The 22,442-nt window shown below is 50.1% G+C and overlaps 1 protein-coding gene across 2 annotated transcripts in view; it reads left to right on the top strand.

The window, feature by feature from the left end:
- The window catches only part of Abcc3 (ATP binding cassette subfamily C member 3), a 49,146-nt gene extending 27,364 nt beyond the window's left edge, over window positions 1-21,782 (top strand). Inside the window, exons 12-31 of one of the 2 annotated variants that reach the window (XM_021176426.2) lie at window positions 1,312-1,515; window positions 1,622-1,768; window positions 2,109-2,196; window positions 2,453-2,519; window positions 2,740-2,866; window positions 2,954-3,130; window positions 5,205-5,372; window positions 5,671-5,848; window positions 7,012-7,123; window positions 7,278-7,425; window positions 7,504-7,711; window positions 7,887-8,197; window positions 9,527-9,726; window positions 9,834-9,960; window positions 11,967-12,068; window positions 15,196-15,342; window positions 15,465-15,623; window positions 16,361-16,527; window positions 18,616-18,810; window positions 21,284-21,782. In XM_021176426.2, coding sequence (XP_021032085.1) covers window positions 1,312-1,515; window positions 1,622-1,768; window positions 2,109-2,196; window positions 2,453-2,519; window positions 2,740-2,866; window positions 2,954-3,130; window positions 5,205-5,372; window positions 5,671-5,848; window positions 7,012-7,123; window positions 7,278-7,425; window positions 7,504-7,711; window positions 7,887-8,197; window positions 9,527-9,726; window positions 9,834-9,960; window positions 11,967-12,068; window positions 15,196-15,342; window positions 15,465-15,623; window positions 16,361-16,527; window positions 18,616-18,810; window positions 21,284-21,392 — 3,141 coding nt within the window. In that variant the 3' untranslated portion in view covers window positions 21,393-21,782. Of the gene's footprint in view, window positions 1-1,311; window positions 1,516-1,621; window positions 1,769-2,108; window positions 2,197-2,452; window positions 2,520-2,739; window positions 2,867-2,953; window positions 3,131-5,204; window positions 5,373-5,670; window positions 5,849-7,008; window positions 7,124-7,277; window positions 7,426-7,503; window positions 7,712-7,886; window positions 8,198-9,526; window positions 9,727-9,833; window positions 9,961-11,966; window positions 12,069-15,195; window positions 15,343-15,464; window positions 15,624-16,360; window positions 16,528-18,615; window positions 18,811-21,283 lie in introns of both variants that reach the window. The other variant, XM_021176425.2, reaches the window with a different exon arrangement.
- The last annotated feature ends 660 nt before the right edge of the window (window positions 21,783-22,442 follow it).

The following is a 22,442-nucleotide window of genomic DNA, read 5'->3' as shown; positions in this document are numbered from 1 at the left end:
ATCCCAGCAACCACATGGTGGCTCACAACCATCCGTAATGAGATCTGGCGCCCTCTTCTGGAGTGTCTGAAGACAGCTACAGTGTACTTACATAATCCATTATCATCATGGTAGGAAGCATGGCAGCCAGCTTGGCAGACATGGTGCTAGAAAAGTAGTTGAGAGCTACATTCTCATCCAAAAGGAAAGAGACCCTGGGCTTGGCATGGGCTTTTGAAACCTCAAAGCCTACCCCACGGGACACATTTCCTCCAACAAGGCTATGCCTCCTAATCCTTCTAATCCTTTCAAACAGTGCTACTCTCTGGTGACTAAGCATTCAAACATATTAGCCTCTGGGGGTAGGGGGCTATTCTCCTTTGAACTGCCATGACCACCCTCGAGACTCCCTTGGTTCTTGCATGTCTCCATTCCTAATCCTCATGGGATGACCACACTCCAGATGTGTGTACGTCTGGGTGACTACATGGACTATTCTCCTTTCCTGGTATATTCCTCACTCTCTTTGCCTCTTTAACTCCTTCCCTTCCTTTATCTCTCAGCATAAGCATCACTTCCTTCAGAGAACTGCCTTGATTACCCCGAGGTCGTTCCCCTGCCCTCACCTGCATCCTGCTCCTTCCCTTTGGATCACAATTTTATTTCCAATTAAGTATCTATTTGGGGAAATATTTGTCGAGCAACATATAATAGCTACTTATAATAGATGAAACAGTATGAGATGGTGTGGGCCCAGTTTGTTGTGAGACAGGTGCTTCTCCATGTAGTCCTGGCACTCACTCTGTAGACCAGGCTAGCCTTAGGCTTACAGAGATCTGTCCGCCTCTGCCATCAAACTGTCAACTGTATGAGGACCAAGGTCTCCTCTCAATTGCTCCTCATGATATCCTGCATCTGGCACATGGGTTGGCACATAGCCACTCAGTAAACAAGAGCTGAGTGTATAAATCCATGTGGTTATGTCAAGCCTTAGATTAGGATCTGAGTGAACAGGAAAACAATCCCTGCCCATGGGAGCCTCACAGTCTGACTGGGAGCATTGTGTAAATAGGCAGGGAATGGGAATGGAAGTCAAGGGTCAAGAATGCTGCCTGGCAAGGTTAGTGATGGTGACACTAAACACGGAGCTGCTCTTCTGAGTCAGGGAGCACAGGGGACACAGGGATGGGGTTGGGCATTGGAGGTGGGGTGGGGAGGCATGTCAAGCAACATGTAATAGCTACAATAGATGGTCTGGTACGGGAGGTGGGAGCCCAGTGGATAGGAGGTCTGGGGAGGGGAGAGGGTGAGCCACTGTTCCTTTCCTCACAGGTAAAGCAAATGAAGTTCAAGGACTCCCGCATCAAGCTGATGAGCGAGATCCTGAACGGCATCAAAGTGCTGAAGCTGTACGCGTGGGAGCCCAGCTTCTTGGAGCAGGTGGAAGGGATCAGGCAGAGTGAGCTCCAGCTGCTCCGGAAGGGGGCCTACCTGCAGGCTGTCTCCACCTTCATCTGGGTCTGCACCCCATTTCTGGTAAGGCTCTCCACTGGCATGGAGTTCCTGTCAGTTGGTAGGCCAGCCCAGGTCTTGGAGTTCTCCGGGGAATTCCACCATGACACTCATTCTCCGTGTTACCCAGGTGACCCTGATCACCCTCGGAGTGTACGTGTGTGTGGACGAGAGCAATGTGCTGGATGCTGAGAAGGCCTTTGTGTCCCTGTCTTTGTTCAATATCTTAAAGATCCCCCTCAACATGCTGCCTCAGTTAATCAGTGGCCTGACCCAGGTACTAAGGCAAGCGGGGTGTCTGTTGGACTTAGGATATGTGGGGAGGTCAAGCAGGATTCACTTAGGGTCAACAGATAATCAAGTTGGGAGAGGGTACCAGGGAAAGCCATAAAAGTTAGTTACAGTTATGTGGGTGGTTTGGAGTCACAGGGCCTGAGTTTCTGACACAGTCTCCTTTTAGCAAACAAGACCGTCTCTTCAGGCAGACGGAGCCACGCAAGACTTGGTTATAGGAGGGGGTCCCAGAATTAGTGAGTCGGTCCTCAGGGATCCCTGCTTAGTCCCAGAAGTTGGGAACCCACAGAGCAATGGTGAGGCTAATCCACACCCTCCTGCAGGCCAGCGTGTCTCTGAAACGGATCCAGGATTTCCTGAACCAAAATGAACTTGACCCCCAATGTGTGGAAAGAAAGACCATCTCCCCAGGTCCCAACACTCTTACTCCAGGGCGATCCTGCCTCAAGCTTTCTAAGACTCCTCCTCTGACCCCCTCTCCTCCCTGAACTCTGAAGCCCCTCTGTTGATCAGTTCTTCTCCTTTACTCCTCCCCAAGGGCTCTTCATGCTCCTCCCTCTGTCGGTGTTCCAAGGATCCTCTCCCTTGCCCAAGCTCCTCCCAGACCTCCCTGACTTCTTCCAACGTCCTAGACTCACTGACCCCCTATGTATCTTGGCCCTCCTAGGCTACGCCATCACCATACACAACGGCACCTTCACCTGGGCCCAGGACCTGCCGCCCACCCTGCACAGGTAACATCGTCTTCTCTCACTCACTTGCCAGCTATCCAAAGCAGACACAGGTCAGATCAAGCATAGCCCTTTCTCTCCTTGTCGCTGGCTTTGACAGGGAATGCAAGAAGAACCTGCTCTTGCCAGGGTGGCATCGGGGAGGGAGGAGGCCTTGGGGCTGCAGAAGGAAGACTTGGATCAAACCCAAGCCCCACCCCTGACCGCTTCTTCTTGCTCCTAGCCTAAACATTCAAATCCCGAAGGGGGCGTTGGTGGCTGTGGTGGGACCTGTGGGCTGTGGGAAGTCTTCTCTGGTGTCTGCCTTACTCGGAGAGATGGAGAAGCTGGAAGGTGTGGTGTCTGTAAAGGTGAGAGGGGGAAGGTATCTAAAAAGCCATAAAGTCTGGCTAGCCTCAAGCAAACCCTAAGGTACCTTCTCCCTTTTCATTGGCCAGGGCTCTGTGGCCTACGTGCCCCAGCAGGCGTGGATCCAGAACTGCACACTTCAGGAAAATGTGCTATTTGGCCAACCCATGAACCCCAAGCGCTACCAACAGGCTCTGGAGACATGTGCCCTGCTAGCTGACCTAGCTGTGCTTCCTGGTGGGGACCAGACAGAGATTGGGGAGAAGGTACAAAACCAACTTCTCATCCCCGAGGGGCCAGCTTAGGAGGCTGCTAGCCAGAGCCCAATCTCAGATTCCCTTACTTGCTCAGGGGTTCATGTACGATCATGCCTAGCTCTGTACCAGGTACTGGGGAAACAGCTCTCTCTAAACCAGGCAGAACAACTCATGAACAGACAGGGACCACAGAATTTCCCAAGATCACGGCAAAGGTCTTTTTATGCAGGGTAGAAGAAGGGAGGAGGCAGAGGTCTATATAAGGAGAAGCATCACTTTGGAGCTGACTCTTTTTTTTTTTTTTTAAAGATTTGCTTACTTATTTAATGTATATGAGTATGCGTCTTCATGCACACCAGAAGATGGCATCAGATCCTATTACAGATGGTTGTGAGCCATCATGGGGTTGCTGGAAATTGAACTCGGGACCTCTAGAAGAGCAGCCAGTGCTCTTAACCTCTGAGCCATCTCTCCAGCCCCTTGAGAGGACTCTTAATGGCTGAGAAAGAGGAACCCATCATTCACTGATTCATCCACTAGGTTTTTATTAAGCATCTACTATAGGCCAGGGACTATTATGTGGTGGTGAATGTACCAGGATAAAAATCTCGGCTTTTATACATCCTACATTCTAATAGAGGAGAGAAAGTCAATAAGCAAGATAAGCCAAATATGTACTAGATAATCCTAAAGAGGGGAGATTAAAGCAGTTAGGAATAAGTGCTGGGCTATTTGGTTGGTGATGTTTCTTACTGAGAAATAGAAACCTAAACAGGAGGAACACGGAGCCCTGGCTATCTAGGGATCTGGTCTGGAGTCATCTCAGGTGGAGAGGACTGAGAGTTCAAAGCCTCGGGCAGGTATGTGTGACTGGCATTAGCCCAAGGAGGAGATCCGCTTGGTTGGAGCAGAGTGATCCAGGGATCAGGAGGGGAGGCGAGAGGGGAAGAGAGAGGTCGTCAGGCAGCTGGGACATTCAGAACCCTGCAGGCTGTTTGAAGACTGTAGGGTTTACCTAGAGTGGTAGAAGGCCCTAGAAGCAGTGGGTGGTCATTTGCTGCACTTTAAGTGGCCCTGCTTGTCTTGGAACGTACTCTGTAGACCAGGCTGGCCTTGAATTCTCAGAGACCTGCCTGCCCTTGCCTCCCGAGTGCTGGGATAAAAGGCATACAGCACAATGCCTGGTTTAATTAGGGTCTTTAAATTGTAAAACATGGAACCCAGGTGGAAGTTTTGAGGGGTGGGGGTGGTGTCTTTTATTATATGAATTTGTGGGAAAGATGTATGAACAAGTGCTTCAGCATGCGTTTGGAGTTCATTTTCTCCTTCTACTTTTGGGTACTGGAAATTGAACTCAGGTCCTCACAGTCTTGGCGGCAAGCACCTTTTTCTCTGTTGAGCTCCTTTGCCATCACTTGTTTTTATTTTTGTATTTCCTTTCAAAGAGTTCCGCTAAAGGTCTCCTAACATTAAGTGTATCCACCTTAACGATCATTTCCGTGCCCGATTCAGTCCCCGTTGTGTACGTTCACAATGTTACGCAATACTTGGTGGAACCCGGTCATTCCAATGTCACTCAGACCTTGTTGCCTTGTCACTGTTTATTGGACAGCTCCCAATCCCTCCTTCCTCTCCAGACCGCTGGCAACTATCACTTTGTTTTTCAGAATCTGGCTCCCCTAGACATCACTGAGAGGGCAGTTGCATTGTATTTGCCTTTCTGTGTCCGGTTCACTCCAGTTGGTATAATGATCTCAGAGTTCATCCCTGCTGTAGCATGTGCCAGCGTTTCTTTCCTTCTGGGGCTAAATAATATTCTAGTCTATGGGTAGACCACCTGTTGTTTGCCCATTCATCTGTCATGAACACTAGCATTGGGCAGGGAAGCCAGCTGGGCAGGGTGCTGTCTGGGCTCATCTGCCCCAGAGGATTCTAAGGGCCAACGCCAGTTCCTCTGAGGGCTACAGCTTTGTATAGGCTACAAATTTATGGAGACCGAGTGTCCCGTGAACAACAGATACAGGTGTGTGCCTTGCTGAGTGATGATAAATAGGCTCTGTCTCCCACCTTCTCTTCTCTGTAGGGCATTAACCTATCTGGAGGCCAGCGCCAACGGGTGAGTTTGGCCCGAGCTGTTTATAGTGATGCCAACATTTTTTTGCTGGATGACCCACTGTCGGCTGTGGACTCTCATGTGGCTAAGCATATCTTCGACCAAGTGATTGGACCAGAAGGTGTGCTGGCAGGCAAGGTAAGGACACAGGAAGCTAGAAGCAAGGATGAGATCTGGTCCTGGAAGAGAACAGACGGAAAGCTAAATTTAGGGGGTGGGGAAGACCTGGAGATGTAGGAACCCGAGAAGCAGGGTATGATCGGGGGGATCCCATAGGGACGCACACCCCAGAGATGCTGAGTAGGCTCTGGCTGAGGTGGTTTAAGTTGTGGATATGCCTGGCCTATGACTCCTCATGCTTACCCCATGGCTCTGTGTCAATGCTTGGGGTATGCCCAAGGATGCTGTCTCTTAGAGCCTGCTGCCTTCTCCACAGACTCGGGTGCTGGTAACTCATGGCATCAGCTTCCTGCCCCAGACGGACTTTATCATTGTGCTTGCTGGTGGACAGGTGTCTGAGATGGGCCACTACTCGGCCCTCCTGCAGCATGATGGCTCCTTTGCCAACTTCCTCCGAAACTACGCACCAGATGAAGGCCAGGAGGACCATGAAGGTGGCCAAAAATTAGTACCCACCATCCCTGACCTTCCCAACCCTTATCCTCTCCCATCATCTCCATCATCTACCTCATCTGGGGTTTCCAAGTACCCCTGGACTGTCCTAGTGTGGTACTGGGGACCTTGTCCTGGGAAACTGGAGCCATATGTGTGACAGGTGAATGGGATGCTCTCAGATCTTACCTTCTGCCTTCCAACTGTAGGATACATTAGCAGCAAGGGCCTCAGAGTCTATTTTCCCATGTGTTAAAAGGACACACAAAGCCGGGCAGTGGTGGTGCACGCCTTTAATCTGAGCACTTGGGAGGCAGAGACAGGTGGATTCTGAGTTCAAAGCCAGCCTGGTCTACAAACTGAGTTCCAGGACAGCCAGGGCTATACAGAGAAACCCTGTCTCGAAAAAAAAAAAATTTAAAAAAAGGACACACAAGCTCAGACCCAGAATATATACTGAAGCTGTCTTATGATTGAATTATGTTGCAATTGTATAAATACTTGCAAAATCACTTATTTATCAACAGGAGTTGTAGAATAATTACTATGACCTGGAACTATTTTAGCTAGTAGACTAACAAAAAGCCTCTCTCATCACGAAGCCCCAAGGCAGTGTCTGAGCTCCCCAAAGGCACCACTCCCCTCTGGATTGCCTAGGCAGAACGCCCTACCTCCACCCTCTGAGCCAGCTCTCAGGCCTTCTCTTGGTCCCTGCATGAGCCAACCTGCATGAGCAGTCCCCAAGTGCCGTGCCCTTCGATAAGCCAAGGACACACATCCTTTCCTTAATCCTGTGACTGGTGGTGCCCATGAGCTATCTATCAGTGATTATTACTCTTTGACTATGCCTGCCTGAGGTCCTGCTGCCATCAAGAGAATAGGATTTAAGGTCAGCCAGACTCACTTCAGAGCCTAAGTTTTCAGGCTATTGAGCCCCCTTCTCTACGGTTGGCAAAGGAAAGGGTTTTTTGTTTGTGTTTTTGTTTTTAGTTATTGTTGTTTTGTTTTGTTTGCATTGCCTAGACCCATTTCCTTCTAGCTAGTCTTTCAAACCCTCTCCTGCTCCCTGCTCGTCCATCCAGATCTCCCACCAGCACGGAGAACAGGCTCTCAAGGGCTGCCCAAAGGAGCAGATAACCTCTGGGCTTTTCCTTTCCTGCAGCAGCCTTGCAAAATGCAAATGAGGAGGTACTCCTGCTCGAAGACACACTCAGCACCCACACAGACCTGACGGACAATGAGCCAGCCATCTACGAGGTCCGCAAGCAGTTCATGAGGTAGATTCCCAAGAGTTCTCAAGTCCCCAGCAGGCGACATCAGGGCCCCCATGCACCGGCACGGAGGCCACAAGTGGACATTCTCTCCCTGTTACACATGTCCTGGGAGGGTGTCTGTAGTCTCCTGCCTGGGTCTGACCATTTGCCTCCACAGAGAGATGAGCTCCTTGTCCTCTGAAGGGGAGGGCCAGAACCGGACTGTGCCCAAGAGACACACAAATTCACTGGAGAAGGAGGTGCTGGTGACAAAGACTAAGGAGACTGGCGCATTAATCAAAGAGGAGACAGCAGAGACAGGCAATGTAAGCAGGGTGGACATGGCCTGGGGTAGATGATTAGGTTCCCTGGGATCATGAAGATGGTGTGGCCACTCCTTACAGGTGAAACTGAGCGTGTACTGGGATTATGCCAAGTCTATGGGACTCTGTACCACGCTATCTATCTGCCTCCTGTATGGTGGCCAAAGCGCAGCTGCTATCGGAGCCAACGTGTGGCTCAGCGACTGGAGCAATGATGCGGAGGGACATGGCCAGCAGAACAACACCTCCCTAAGGCTCGGTGTCTATGCCGCCCTAGGGATACTGCAAGGTGAACACATTGGCGTGTGCCTCCCTTCCTCTCCTCTGCCTGCTCACCAAGCCACAAAATCATACCCCTGTCTCAGAACCTCCATAACTCCCCCGGGCCATCTCCGTCTCCTTCTTCCCATCTGTCCCAGCTTCCTCCCCTGGGGTGAGTGACTCGATCTGTCTCTCCCAATCAGGGCTCCTGGTCATGCTGTCAGCTTTCACCATGGTGGTAGGCGCGATCCAGGCTGCCCGCCTGCTGCATGAAGCTCTGTTGCACAACAAGATTCGTTCCCCTCAGTCCTTCTTTGACACCACGCCCTCGGGCCGCATCCTCAACCGTTTCTCCAAGGACATATACGTCATCGACGAGGTTCTGGCCCCCACCATCCTCATGCTGTTCAATTCCTTCTTCACATCCATCTCCACCATTGTGGTCATTGTGGCCAGCACGCCACTCTTCATGGTGGTTGTCTTGCCCCTGGCTGTGCTCTATGGCTTTGTACAGGTATCAGCGTGGATGGGCAGGGTGCTGGAGCCAGTGGGGCAGGGAATGTGGTGGTGGTGGGACCAGGGAGTGTTGGGGGAGCCTCTGGTGTGGGCCAGGCACTTTTGTAGTTGTCCCTGGATTGGATCAGGGACTGTAGTCAGTCCTTAAAATTCACTTAGCTAGTTTGAAAAATAGGCTCTTAGCATCTACTTCATATGATTAATGTGAGGATGAAAGGTGTATTCAAAAACTGGCAGCCCTGGGGCTTTTTTCGATGGGCTGTGCCTTATTTTATTTATTTATGTGTGGGATATGTATGGAGGGGGGATGTGTATGCACATTCATATCTGTGTGCATGCATAAGTGTGTGTGTGTTTGTGGAGGCCAGAGATCAATGTCAGGTGTCTTCCTCAATCATGTCCCACTTTATTTTCTGAGACAGAGTTCCATCTATCCAGCTAGGCTGAGTGCCCAATGACCTTCAAGGATCTGCCTGTGCCAGCCTCCCCGGGGCTGGGGTTACAGTGTGCACTACCATGCCTGGATTTTTATTGTGGGTGTTGGGGAATTCTTAATTTAGGTCTCCATGCTTGTGTGACATACACTCTACTAAATGAGCTTTCTCTAGGTCTCCTATAGCTATCAGTATTATTTGAGTTAATCACTGTAAAAGGTTTGGGAGACCCTGTCCTTTGGATGCATACTACTAACATGTATATGTGTCACCTGAGTTGCTCAGAGACAGCCTGTGCTCGCTGGGGTCTTTCTCTTGAGGAGGTGATTATTTCCTACAAGAAGCTGGAAGTACAGCCCCTGGGTAGAGTTCTCTGTATACCCATCCTGTGCGGGCCTGGCTGTCTTGGGACCCACAGAATACAGACTGGAGATATAAATCCCACCATGGTTTTGTGGGATTAACCCTTAAACAACTAGTTTGGGTAAGAGGGACATTTTCAGGGGGAAAAAATACAAAATATTTCTTTGCAAAGTCATTTGAATATGATCATATTATCTAGGATCTTTAAGTAGAACAAGACATCTCACTGCCTTGGAGGTTAAACAAGATAGTATCATGGGCTGTAAAAGATGAGGAGACAGGGGGGCATAGGGAATCAGAGAGAGCTTCGTGGAAGAGGTGGCCTGGCTGACTAGGCAAAGTTGATCAGAGGGGAAGTGAATAATGTCTGTCTGGAATCTGTTCTCCAAGGAAGTGTAGGAAAAGCGAGCAAGGCTCGTGGGAAGACAGGGCCAGGAGGAGGAAGCACAGGAGACTGTTTGGAGGACATGCAAGGCTGAGTTTGGCTGGATGGCATTCCTAACTGGAGTTCTCTTCCTATCCCTGGCCAGCGCTTCTATGTGGCCACATCACGGCAGCTCAAGCGGCTGGAATCCATCAGCCGCTCGCCCATCTTCTCCCACTTTTCGGAGACAGTAACGGGCACCAGTGTCATTCGGGCCTATGGACGAATCCAAGACTTCAAGGTCCTCAGTGACACTAAGGTGGACAACAACCAGAAAAGCAGCTACCCCTACATTGCCTCCAACAGGTCCGGAGCCCTCCTTTCCTCTACAGGTGCCCACGGGTGCTGTTTGGTTCTGGGCGGGCTCTGGCACTCCCTGTCCTTGTTCATTTCCTCCCACTTGGTCCCTACAGATGGCTGGGTGTCCACGTGGAGTTTGTGGGGAACTGCGTGGTGCTCTTTGCCGCATTGTTTGCAGTGATCGGGAGAAACAGCTTGAATCCAGGGCTTGTGGGTCTTTCTGTGTCCTATGCCTTACAGGTAAGGCAGGGCCTGGAACTCTAGACAGGGCTACCACTGAGGCAGAGGCTCACCAGCATTGGCTGAGTATCCTCCTCTGCTCTACAGGGAGATCAGCCCAGCTGGGTTCTCAAAGGCCTGGATCTCTCAGCCAGGGAGTGTGATACAGGCTGCGGAGGTCTTCCTGGCAGGAAAAAGAAAGGGTGGCAAGAAGCAAGGGGATGTAGTTCATTGGTAGAACATTTGCCTAGCATGTGCAAGGCCCTAGGTTCAAACCCAAGTACAAGAAGGAAGGAAGGAAGGGAGGGAGGGAGGGAGGGAGGGAGGGAGGGAGGGAGGGATTGGAAGAGGGAATGAGGGAGAGAGGGAGGGAAGGTACCCAGACCTTTTAGGAATTTCCCTGTCTGAGATCTTGAAGAAATGATCTTGGAGCATGGTCCAAACAGAACTGTCATGTCTGGACGAGATGTGGGTCAACCTGACTGAGATGTGGACAGAGGATGCATGTGGCCAGACTACATGATGTGGTGTATGCCTTCAGGGAAGCTACAGCCAGTTCTTTATGTCCTTGCCCTCTTCACTGAAGCATCAACCAACTGCAGACAGAACTCTGCCACCCCAGAAGGCTGGGAATGATGGTGCGTGCCTGGAATCCTGGCACTGGGGAAGAAGCCGAGGCAGAAGGATTACTGTGAATTCAGTGCCAATTTGGCCCACAGAGTGAGACCCTTTCTCAAAACAAAACAAAAACCCCTCCCAAAACAATCTGCAAAAAAAATTCCAAAAGCTTATTTAAAACAAACAAACAAGAGCCGGGCGTGGTGGCGCACGCCTTTAATCCCAGCACTCGGGAGGCAGAGGCAGGCGGATTTCTGAGTTCAAGGCCAGCCTGGTCTACAAAGTGAGTGCCAGGACAGCCAGGGCTACACAGAGAAACCCTGTCTCGAAAAACCAAAAAAAAAAAACAAAAAAACAAACAAACAAACAAACAAACAAACAAACAAAAAAACCCCACAAAATCAGAATACAAAAACCAAGATGACTTCACTGTGCCTCTAAACACATGCAAAGGAGGTGACAGGAAGGCACCTTAAGAGGGCATTTACAGCATCAGGAGGCTGTGAGTGGCTCTCATGTGAATCATAAGCAATTTTATGTGAAGGGATGAGACATACGTGGATTTAGGTATATTCCAGGGTCCCAGAACCAATACCCTGTGGATGTGGAGGAATAAGGGATGACGGTAAACAGATCAGGTGACCAGAGCCTGAAATTGGAGGTCACCCTGACACCAGCCTGTATGGTCAAAGAGTTATACAACCTGCAAATGGGATTTTTGTAAAGCAAATCACATCGTCGAGGTCTCAGGTGGCTCGGATCTAAATGCATCGGTAAACAGAACCGAAACTGACAGGCCCTTCTGCTCCAACCTTACTGTGCATGTGACTCATCTGGAGATCTTGTTAAAATGTTCATTCTTGTTCAAGAGGTTCAGTTCTGAGCCCCAGCTTGGATTCCGCATTTCTGTCAAGGTTTCTTGGTAACACAGGACAGTCCTTGGACTGGCCACACTGACATATTCTGGGAGCATGTTCTGAATGAAGAGTCTCAGAGCTACTGACTCACACACGGCGTTTTGACAGGATGCTCAGAGAAGACTAATACATATTAACGTTTGAGAAGCACAGAGAGAGACTGTCCTCCACCAAGTCTGCATTGTCACCGCCTGAGGCACAGTCGTGATTAGACGCCCAGTCAGCATACACTTGTAGGTCTTAGATGGAATGGGATTCCACTGATCAAGAAATAAAGTCACTAGCAGGGTATGGTGTCCCAACATTCGGAAGGTAGAACAGACACATTCTTGATTTTGAGGCCAGCCTGGTCTACAGAGTAAATTCCAGGACAGCCAGGGCTACACAGAGAAATCCTGTCTCAAAAAACCAAAAACAGAAGGAAAATGGAAGGGAAGAAAAAGAGAAAAAGCCAGTGCTGGGCTCCTCCCATAACACAGTTCCTCTGTTCAGGTGACCATGGCTTTGAATTGGATGATACGAATGATATCCGACTTGGAGTCTAATATCATAGCCGTGGAGAGAGTCAAGGAGTACTCTAACACCGAGACTGAGGTGAGTTCCAAGAGGAGCCCTGCAGCAGAGTACCTGGTTGACCGGAGGAAGGATGCTTGTGACCTGTAATCACTGTATTTCAAGGCTAGCTGTTTAAGGGGCATCCATCCATCCATCCATCCATCCATCCATCTCACAGAGTATCAGGCTGTGGTTGGTGTTAGGTGTAGAGGGCTCAGAGTTAAACAAGAGATTTTGAGCCAGGGGTAGGCACAGGCATATAGATGCAAGGCTCTGGGGCTATGTACAGGGCAGCTAGGGGAGGTGGTTTAGCTATGATATCCCGGAGTAAATGACAATCAGAGGATGTGCAAGTTTTGACAGATGAGGTGAAGTAGGGGTGGGGCTGGGAAAGGGAGTATTCTAGCCAAAGAGGCCAGCCAAAGAAACAGAGGCACCATAGTGAGCCCTGTTCTAGGGAAAAAGAATTGTTCTCTCCTAGGTAGGTATAGATTTTTCTCCAAAGAGGTCATAGTTCAGACTTTTTCAGGCCAGAAGCTGCACCATCCCTAAGCTCTGAGTGTCAAGTGGCCCAATTTTTTTTTTTAAAGATTTATTTATTTATTATATGTAAGTACACTGTAGCTGTCTTCAGACACTCCAGAAGAGGGCGCCAGGTCTTGTTGCGGATGGTTGTGAGCCACCATGTGGTTGCTGGGATTTGAACTCTGGACCTTTGGAGGAGCAGTCGGGTGCTCTTACCCACTGAGCCATCTCACCAGCCCAAGTGGCCCAATTTTTGACCCCCAATTGTGTGGTCCACGCTCACTCACAGTAGTCTGCCTTGTATGAGACTCCAGTGCTCTGATCTCCCTTTGTTTCCCATCAGCTCCATCCTTTTCACCTCCCGTAGGCTAGATTGTATCTAAGCTCCACCAGGGGATGCTTTCAACCCATTCCCACCCTGACTACAGAACCCCACCTCACCTGAGCCCACCAGTCCACATCATACCTGCCCAGGGCAGGTAACATGTAGCTGGTGAACAAAATCACCATTGTTCCTTCAAGTTCCTAACCACCCTCTTCCTGTGGTATCCCTGCTTCACACCCCAAGGAGTATGTGCTCCTATTTTCTTTCTTTCTTTCTTTCTTTCTTTCTTTCTTTCTTTCTTTCTTTCTTTCTTTCTTTCTTTCTTTCTTTCTTTCTTAAATCTCCTTAAGATTTATTTTATGAGCCGGGCGTGGTGGCGCATGCCTTTAATCCCAGCACTCGGGAGGCAGAGGCAGTCGGATTTCTGAGTTCGAGGCCAGCCTGGTCTACAAAGTGAGTTCCAGGACAGCCAGGGCTACACAAAGAAACCTTGTCTCGAAAAACCGAAAAAAAGAAAAGATTTATTTTATGTATGTGAGTACACTGTTGCTGTCTTCAGACACACCCAGAAGAGGGCATCGGATCCCATTACAGATGGTTGTGAGCCACCATGTGGTTGCTGGGAATTGAACTCTCGAAGAGTAGTCAGTGCTCTTAACCAGTGAGCCAATCTCTCCAACCCCATGAATTAATTTATACCTGTGATCTACGTATGTTCTACCCCCTTCTTATCCTAGTTTTGCCTGCTGCAGCCTACTTTCTAGGAAAACAACTCGCTCACACCCTACCTGCCTCCATTCTAAGAGACCTTGGCTCTCTTTCAAGAACCCTTATTCTGATTCAACATCAGCTACATCCAAATGAAACCACACATTCTTCCACTTGGGATCGTCCGTGATCCAGGACCTGGGTCTGTTGGTAGACCTTTACTGACATCCACCCACCCCCATTTCTAACCTGGTCTCCATGATAGCTTTACCTTCCCCCAGCATACACCTGATTCCTGAGATATCCATGTCTCTCTGTCCTGTGCATGCACACAACTAGTTGCTTTATTCCAAATGCGGCTGCTCTCAGTCCTGATGTCCATTTCTGCCTTTAGCATCTCCTGGAGAAAGCTATCTTCATGAGCCGCTGTTGTTGGTTCTGCTGTTCCCTAGTCCCTCCCCCTCCTTTCACCTCCCTCCCCCTTCCCCACTCTCCTTTCTTTCTTCCTTCCCCCCTTTCCTTCTACTCCCTTCTCCCCATCCCCATCCCCCCCACTATCTCCTCCCTCTTCTCCTCTTCCTCTTTTTCTTCTTTCCCAATGCTGACATGGGAACCCAGGACCTCACAGATGCCAGGCAAGCATTCTGCCACTGAGCTACATCCCTAGCCCTTGGGTTTTTGGAGACAGTCTTGCTATTTAGTGCAAAGCCACAATCCTACTCCCGTCTCCTGGGGATTGTCATTCCAGGTGTGTGCCACTGTGCCCAGATCCCTCTGGAGCTTTTGTTGCCTACTGTCTGGCTTCCCTGTCCGGAAACAAGGTTGGCTCCTTGGGTGTGCAGCCTGAGCCACACTCACACAGGTTCCCATTCTTGGAAGGGCCCCCCACACACCAAGCCCTGTGTTCTATCCCTAACGCTAAATAACCCTGGTGTGTTGCCTCAAGGCTATCATCCTGGCACTTGGGAGGTAACAGAGTACCTGTCCCTGCCTGCAGATCACAAACAGCAAAGGCTATTCCTGTTAGTCATGTGTGTGCTTCCTCCAGATAGCCACCTGCCTTGTTCCTCAACTCTTCAGGTTACCTCTAGCATTTCTGAATAATGCATTGAATAGCAACCTCAAATTCTTCTGGGCCCAAGAACTCACTTGTTTCACTATAGACTTGCTTATGTATGGATCAAATATGCTCCTGTGCAGGCTGGAACGAAAGCCTTCCAGAGCAAGAGTGCTGTCTCACTGGTGACACTTAGGAATAAAGAATAAATAAATATGACAAAAGGAGGCGCTAATGCAGGCAGGGAGAGACCCTCAGATCGGCAGGGGCAGGACTGCCTGATTTTGGAGAAGCACTTGAGGGAGCGACATCAAAGGGTGTGGCCCAGTGACAACATGCTTGCCTGGCACAAGGAGACCCTGAGTTTCTTCTATGAAAAAAAGTCAAAGGATGTAATGATTCATTGAACCACAGGGTGCCAGGTCTCCACCCAAGGGACCATGGTGAGCGAGGGTTGAATGTGTCTCGAAAGAGGTGAGGCTGAACAGTGCGGGAGGGCTTGGATGCTATCACATGGATGAGAACAGGAGAATCCAATTGTCTCCCTCTAGGCCCCCTGGGTGGTGGAGAGCAACCGCACCCCAGAAGGTTGGCCCACGCAAGGAATGGTGGAGTTCAGGAACTATTCAGTGCGGTACCGGCCTGACCTTGAGTTGGTGCTGAAGAACGTGACTGTGCTTGTGCAGGGTGGGGAGAAGGTACTTGTACCTGGGGACATTGCCACAGCCCTTGTTGGGAAGACCGGGATATCTATTGGCTACTGATGGAAACCTGGAAGTGCCACTGACAGCCCTTCCCATGCCCCACCCATGCCCCACAGGTAGGCATTGTGGGCCGCACTGGGGCTGGCAAATCTTCCATGACTCTTTGCCTGTTCCGAATCCTGGAGGCTGCAGAGGGTGAGATCTTCATTGATGGGCTCAACGTGGCACACATTGGCCTCCACGACCTGCGTTCTCAGCTCACCATCATCCCTCAGGTAGAAGCCTGCTGAGCCCGGTGTGTCCCTGTCTGTCTATCTCGCCCCCACGTGCCCTCCCACCCCCACCCCCACCCCCCTTACCCCACCCCACCCCTTCTGCCAACTCCCTCTGTCCTGTCCTCAGTCCTGCCCCCCTCACACCCCCTCCCCGCAAAAAAAACAAAAAAACAAAAACAAAAAAAAAAAACAGGAACTTAAGAACTCGGCCTTGGGACCTGGTTGGGAGAGGCCTCCGAAGCAGGGAGCACAGACAACTTAAGAGCCCCCAGGCATAAATCTGGAAGGACAGAAACCTTGGCCAGTCAGGATTGCCCTTGGGCTCCTGGGCTAGCAACTGAGAAGGGCCACAGGCTCCTCCCAAGCACAGCAACGCTGAGGTGTCCTGTCTTTCTCTCCCAGTTGCCCAGTTCCAAACAGTACAGCCTTTTCTGGCTCCTTGGTGTGGGGTTTTTTTGGTTGTTTTTTTTTTTTTTTTTTTTTTTTTTTCTGCTGAATAGACACTTCAGACAGATTAGTGGCCCTGGTTCCTGCTTCAGCAGGGGACTTAGCAACTGGCCAAGCTGAGGTTTATCACTCCCCCACAGACAGTTTTTTATCACCCTGGTAAAGTCCTCCTTCTGGAGAACGGAGGACAGAGCAGAGAGCCGCTGCTCCAGTTGCTTTTCTTCTTCACGGTCCTGGAACCCCTTAGAGGCTCTAAGCCCCATCTCTCTCTGATCTTCTTATGTCTCCAGGACCCCATCCTGTTCTCGGGTACCCTGCGTATGAACCTAGATCCCTTTGGCCGCTACTCGGAGGAGGACATCTGGAGGGCCCTGGAGCTATCCCACCTGAACACGTTTGTGAGCAGCCAGCCAGCAGGCCTGGATTTCCAGTGCGCTGAGGGTGGGGATAATCTCAGGTACGCATGCGAGTGGACATGTCACACATGCTGCCCCACACTAGGGACCCCGTGGGTGCTGGAGAGAAACCAGAATACCACTGATCCATACAGCATGCACCTCAGCCAAACTTGCACAGGGGGGTTGTTTTGTATAAAACATATTCTCACAAGCCTCACTTTGTAGTTTAAGAAACAAACTCAGAGACATCACGGGTTTAGCCTAAGTTGCACAGCTGAGAGAAGGCATGCCTGGGATTTGAACCAGCTCTGGCTCTCATCTAATTTGACCCCAGTGGCATTCAGACAAAACAAATCCCACCCTTGCTGGAATCTTCTGGGCTCCAGGGTCCTGTACCCACGGAGTAAGTGAGAGGAAGGCCGTGCTGCTCTAGAAAGATAAAGCTATCTGCCAGGATGGAGGCGGCCAGCTCAGGAATGTACAAAGTGGGCACCCTCTGCATTTCCTGTGATCCACTACCCCCAGTCTCAGGTTCCATGGCCCTGTGTGTTCCTCAGAGCTGTGTGTTCCAGGATCGGTAGTCTGTTCTTACTGAGTTTAAAGTCTCAAGATACCTAGGTTTTCTTTTGTATTTTGTTTGAGTTTCTTCATTTCTGGTGCTAGATTCACAACTCCTTGGCAAGCTCTTTACTGCTAAGCCATATTTCTAGCTCTTGCTGTGTGATTTGGGGCACGTTGCTTAGCCATTCTGTCTCTTTTACGTTCACTATAAGATAGGGATGATAATAATCTATGTCTGCTCGCATTGCACTCCCTGGTAAGAAGATGAGGACTGGAGAGATGGCTCAGCAGTGAAGAACACTATCTTCTCTTCCAGAAGACCCAGGTTCAATTCCCAAGGCTACACAGCAGCTGGCAATTGGCTGTAACTCCTATTCCTGGGAATCTACCCTCCTCTTCTGGCTTTAGTGGGCACTGCACACATGTTGTACATAGACATGCATGCAGGCAAAATACCTATATAAGTAAAGTGATAAATAACACAAATATGGGCTGGAGAGATGGCTTAGTGGTTAAGAGCTCTGGCTGCTCTTCCAGAGGTCCTGAGCTCAATTCCCAGCAACCACATGGTGGCTCTAAACCATCTGATGCCCTCTTCTGGTGTGTCTGAAGACAGCCACAGTGTACTCATATACATGAAATAAATTTTAAAAGTCTTTTAAAAAATAATAACATAAATATATATAATGCAAGCCATATATATGTGTGTGTGTGTATATATATATATATATATATATACATATATATTAACCACATTAATGGGCAGCACAGTTGTCTTAGTTACCGTTTCCATTGCTGTGAAGAGACAACAACTCTTATAAAGGCAAACATTTAGTTGGGGCTGGCTTACAGTTTCAGAGGCTTAGCCCATTGTCACATGGCAGGAAGCACAGCAGTGTGCAGACCAGCATGGTGGTAGAGGAGCCAAGAGTTCTACATCTTGATCCACAGGCAGCCAGAAGGAAGACTGTCCTCTACACTGGACATGGTTTAAGCATTTATAATCTCAAATTCTGTCCCAATAGTGACTCACTTACTCTAAGGCCACATGAATCCGTGGGGGCCATACCTATTCAAACCACCACAGTGGTCATTACCTCTTCTCAAAAGAGGCACAGGCTGATGACACAGCTCAGTGGGGAAAGGTGCTTATCACACAAACCTGTGACCGGAGAAGGAGATGGTATAATTACAGTTTTAGCAAGAGGGCATGAATGGCTTGTATGTAAATATCCAGGAAGAGCAATCCCAATATATTCTTACTAACGTGTGATTGGCTGATACTGTGCACTGAAGGCACACAGTGGTACTAGCTGCAGAGTAGTCAGGAAGGAAGCACAGGAAGAAGAGACCTGAGAATATTTACAATGGAGTCGGCACAGTAGTGTTTGGCTCTGACTCTAGCCCTCCAGGTGTCTCATTATGGTACAAGCCCTTGTCCCTGTTCCTGGAGAACTGTGGCAGAACCAGGAAAGATAGACAACCAGTCCCGGGCTGCTGAGAAGGGGTGGAGACAGACATGTAAAGGAGGGTAGCCTGGAAGATAGCCTGGGCACCTAGCTGGAAACTCCTGCCTTCTTTCTCAGTGTTGGCCAGAGGCAGCTTGTGTGCCTAGCCCGAGCCCTGCTCCGGAAGAGCCGAGTCCTGGTTTTAGACGAGGCCACTGCTGCCATTGACTTGGAGACAGATGACCTCATCCAGGGCACCATTCGTACCCAGTTTGAAGACTGCACCGTACTGACCATCGCCCACCGGCTCAACACAATCATGGACTACAACAGGTTAGCCCCAGAAGCGGTGGGAGGGGATCTGCAGCTGTCACCTGGGAGTCAGGAAGAAGCAGGGCCATTGAAAGTATCTGGGTGTGAAGCTCTTGGAATTGGCTATGGTATGGGACCATAGAGTGGAATTCCCAAGCTTTGAGTACAATGTAGAATAGAACAGGGCTAACTGGGTACATTGACACATGCAAACAAAGACACAAGGTCCTTTGGGAATGACTAACATGTGGCAAAAGGTATACCAGGCTCCCTAGACATTGGAAACTGCAGGGACCACCACAGAGGAGCCAAGGCTCCTTATTGTTGATGGGTAAGGGGAGGGGAATGGCCCCTCACGTCACTTTCAAGGTTGATGAGGGAGTGTTCACATGTCCATCACGCCATCTGCCCCATATACCTCACTACTACCACCTGGGACAGGGAAGTACACCAGTCACACCCCATAAAGCTGCTTGGGCGGTACATGACAGATTCCTGAGTCCCATCCTTGATGACTAGACCCTAACGGTGCTGGAAAGAACTGATGCTTGTAGGGGAGGCTTTGTGTCTGAGCCAGAGCACTGAGCCCCTGTTTGCTGTGTGACTATAGGCAACTTGCAAGGCTTTTCTGGGCCTGCTTCAGATCTCTCAGAATGGCTGTTAAAGGGTCAATGAAATAATGGTTAAACCAAAGGTAATGCTGAGAGATGTCACGTTGTTCCCTAGCCCTCTTAAAGCCCATTTATTGTGAGTCTCCCTAGTACTTGTTCCTCCAAGGATTGCCCTCAGAATCTCTTAGCTTCCTTGGGCAGGGTGATGGGTCAACTGAAGTTTGCATGCTCTCTCAGAAGTGTCCTCGTGCAGCCAGCAGGATCTTCCGGGGTGGGTGTGCACGTCTGGTGCACACCTGTCTGACCCATCCCTTCTCCATGTCTACCCTCCATTCCCATTCAGAATCCCACTGAAAGCCGAGTTTAAGTAGCTGGAAATGCTGGCTTCACACCTTGGAGGCTGGACTCATTCCCCAGCAGCCCTTGGATGGGAGGCTTGGGCCCCCATCACCTGGGGGGGGGGAGTTAGGAGTTCACACCTTCTAAAAGAGCAAACAGAAATTATGAGTCAGGTTACAGAGTGAGTATTTAGAGCTCAGGGGAAGGAAGGAAGCAGGGGTCCCTGTGTGCAGGCAGAGGAGTCTACACAAGGTAACAGGACCCTCTGCTAAGAAAGTGCCAGCTAGACCCAAAGGATAAGAAAGGAGTGATGTCCCGCGCTGATTTTCCCGCCAGCAAGAAACAACGCGGCACANAAACAGGATCCTTCTGTAGCAAGCTTTAATGCGTCTTGAGAGGGAGAGCATCAGCTTCACAAGGCGGAGACCCCAAGCCCGAAAACCGCCTCCCTTATATANCTCGCCTCGGACGTGGCGATTCTCTATAGGCCAAATTCTTGTCACCCGAGGTGACGTTGTCAGGCGGGCAACTGGCACCATGAACGGTTAATGCCAGCACATGCGCGGATCACTTGTTCATCTCCAGAGGCAGGCGATGTCGGTGCCATCTTATAATGGCGACGATGTGGGGTGGCGCCCCACAGAGTGAGAGGGGAATGAGGAAGGGAGGGGCCTGCATACCTCAGAACTTAGGCAGCAGGGAGCACTGAGGCTGGAGGAGGGCAGAGTCAGAGAGAGGAGTAGGCCCCAAAAGCTGAGTGGAAGAGCATACAGATTCAGTTGGTCTTCATGTTAAGGGCCAGTAGAAGCCACTAGAGAGTGAGTTTGGATAACACAGCCTCCTGGGCAAATTTAGACAATGGTCACTCCTGCCCAGCACACAGATTTTGGAGCCTGGCAGGTGAGGTTCTGAAAGAAACCTTCCTGTCTCACAAAAGGGTCTTTCTCCAGGCTTGGGGGTGGGGGGTGGGGCGCCCCTCTCACCTTACCCTAGTGCAGCTGCCTATGGGTCTTATGCCAGGTGCATCCTGTGTGTGGTTGCTAGGAGACTCTAACTCCAGGCTCAGGCTCGCCATGGTGGGGCAGTTAATCCTTGCAGCAGCAGCAGCCCAAGTTCCAGATTACAGCATTGGCCTCGCTGCAGCCCGGTTTCATGCCGAGTGCCTTTGTGAGCTGGCACAGAGCAGATGGATGGACACAGGAGCCAGCGTGCAGGTCCGTGGCTCCCTGCACACAGCCTGCTGAAGAAGCCCTGAGACCCCAGCAAGTGGAAAGGCTCATTAGGGAAGGCTTTCCAAGCCCAGACTGGCAGAGATGAATAGGACTTGGTGTTTGATCCCAGAAATCGCTTCATGCACTGAGCTAACAAAATCTCAAAACCAACCACCAGCCTTGCAAGTGTGCATGGATGGCCTATCAGATGGGCTGAGGAGGTTAACTGAAATAGGTGGGCTGCCATGTCACTGCAGAGCCTGAGCAGCACTCAAAGGGCAGGGCAGGCCTCCAGGTCTGGGAGGCTTAACTACTTTTTCTTTTTCTGGCTAGGGTCCTGGTCTTGGACAAAGGAGCAGTAGCTGAATTTGATTCTCCAGTCAACCTCATTGCGGCCAGAGGCATCTTCTATGGGATGGCCAAGGATGCGGGACTCGCCTAGATGATGCATTCCAAGGGTTTCTTCCTTGTCAGATGGACTCGATGGCCATGAGTGGGGACATTTGGAGTTTTTTTTTTTTTTTTTTTAATTCTGCAAATTGTCTCACAGTGGAATGAGGAAGTGAGTTAGAGGTCACAGCCAGTTCAAAGCCACGCTCTGACCAGTGAGTGCCTGGGTCTCCTGGTCCGAGTCCACCATGATTCCTGTACTGCAGTTTTTAAGAGACCTTGCTCCTGCCTCTACATATTCATATTTTCCAATTTTTTTTTTAAATGAACTTTTCTCCTCCTGGACCAGGGACTGCTAGGTCAGTCTGTCCTGGGAACAGAGACCCTGTACTGGTGCTGTCTGAGTCCACTGATGAAATAAAGCTGTAGTCAACAGCATGTGGACCACATGTTACCTTCTTCTGCCTGTTTGCAAAGTCCGGGGGTTAGAACCTTCACAAAGAACCAGGGCATGCCAAGGCCATCCTACACTTCTGTGTGGCTGCAGTTATCTGAAAGCTTCAGACCCAAAACCTGTGGCTATAAATACCATCTTCATAGCGAAAATTCACAGCAAAATTACAGTACCTCCCACTCTGCTGAGCAGAGGCTGGGGAAAGGTAAGAAATAAAGGCCCTGGGACTTGACCTGAGTGAGGCCAGGGTTCTTGGAAGAGCGGTGGAGCACACTTTTGAGCCCATTGTCATTCCTGTCTTCCAAGCCCTGCTCACCAGGGGAATAAGTGGATGTGACTCTCCCTTCCTGGCTCCCTAAGATGCCTGTTCACCAGGGAGGCCACGGGTCTTTCCTTCTCCTCTGGTCAAGCTGGGTGAACAGGAAGGCTAAAAGTATCCTAGGTCCCTGCCTCCCCAGGCCCTGGAGCCATTTTGAACAAGCCAACAAAAGACTTTTCTGCACAGTCCATCTGGTCCCAGGACTGCACTTGAAAGGAACCTCTCTGTCACCTCCTCAGCCTTCGAGCTCACCCTCAATTGTACCCTTACTGTCGGTGAGAAGTGACTGACAGCGTGCGGGTGGTGGCTGGTTTTCTTTCCCCACCCTA

Source organism: Mus caroli, chromosome 11 (assembly GCF_900094665.2).
Source record: "Mus caroli chromosome 11, CAROLI_EIJ_v1.1, whole genome shotgun sequence".
In the NCBI taxonomy this organism is placed as follows: Eukaryota; Metazoa; Chordata; class Mammalia; order Rodentia; family Muridae; genus Mus; species Mus caroli.
This window is presented reverse-complemented; position numbering and strand designations above follow the sequence as displayed.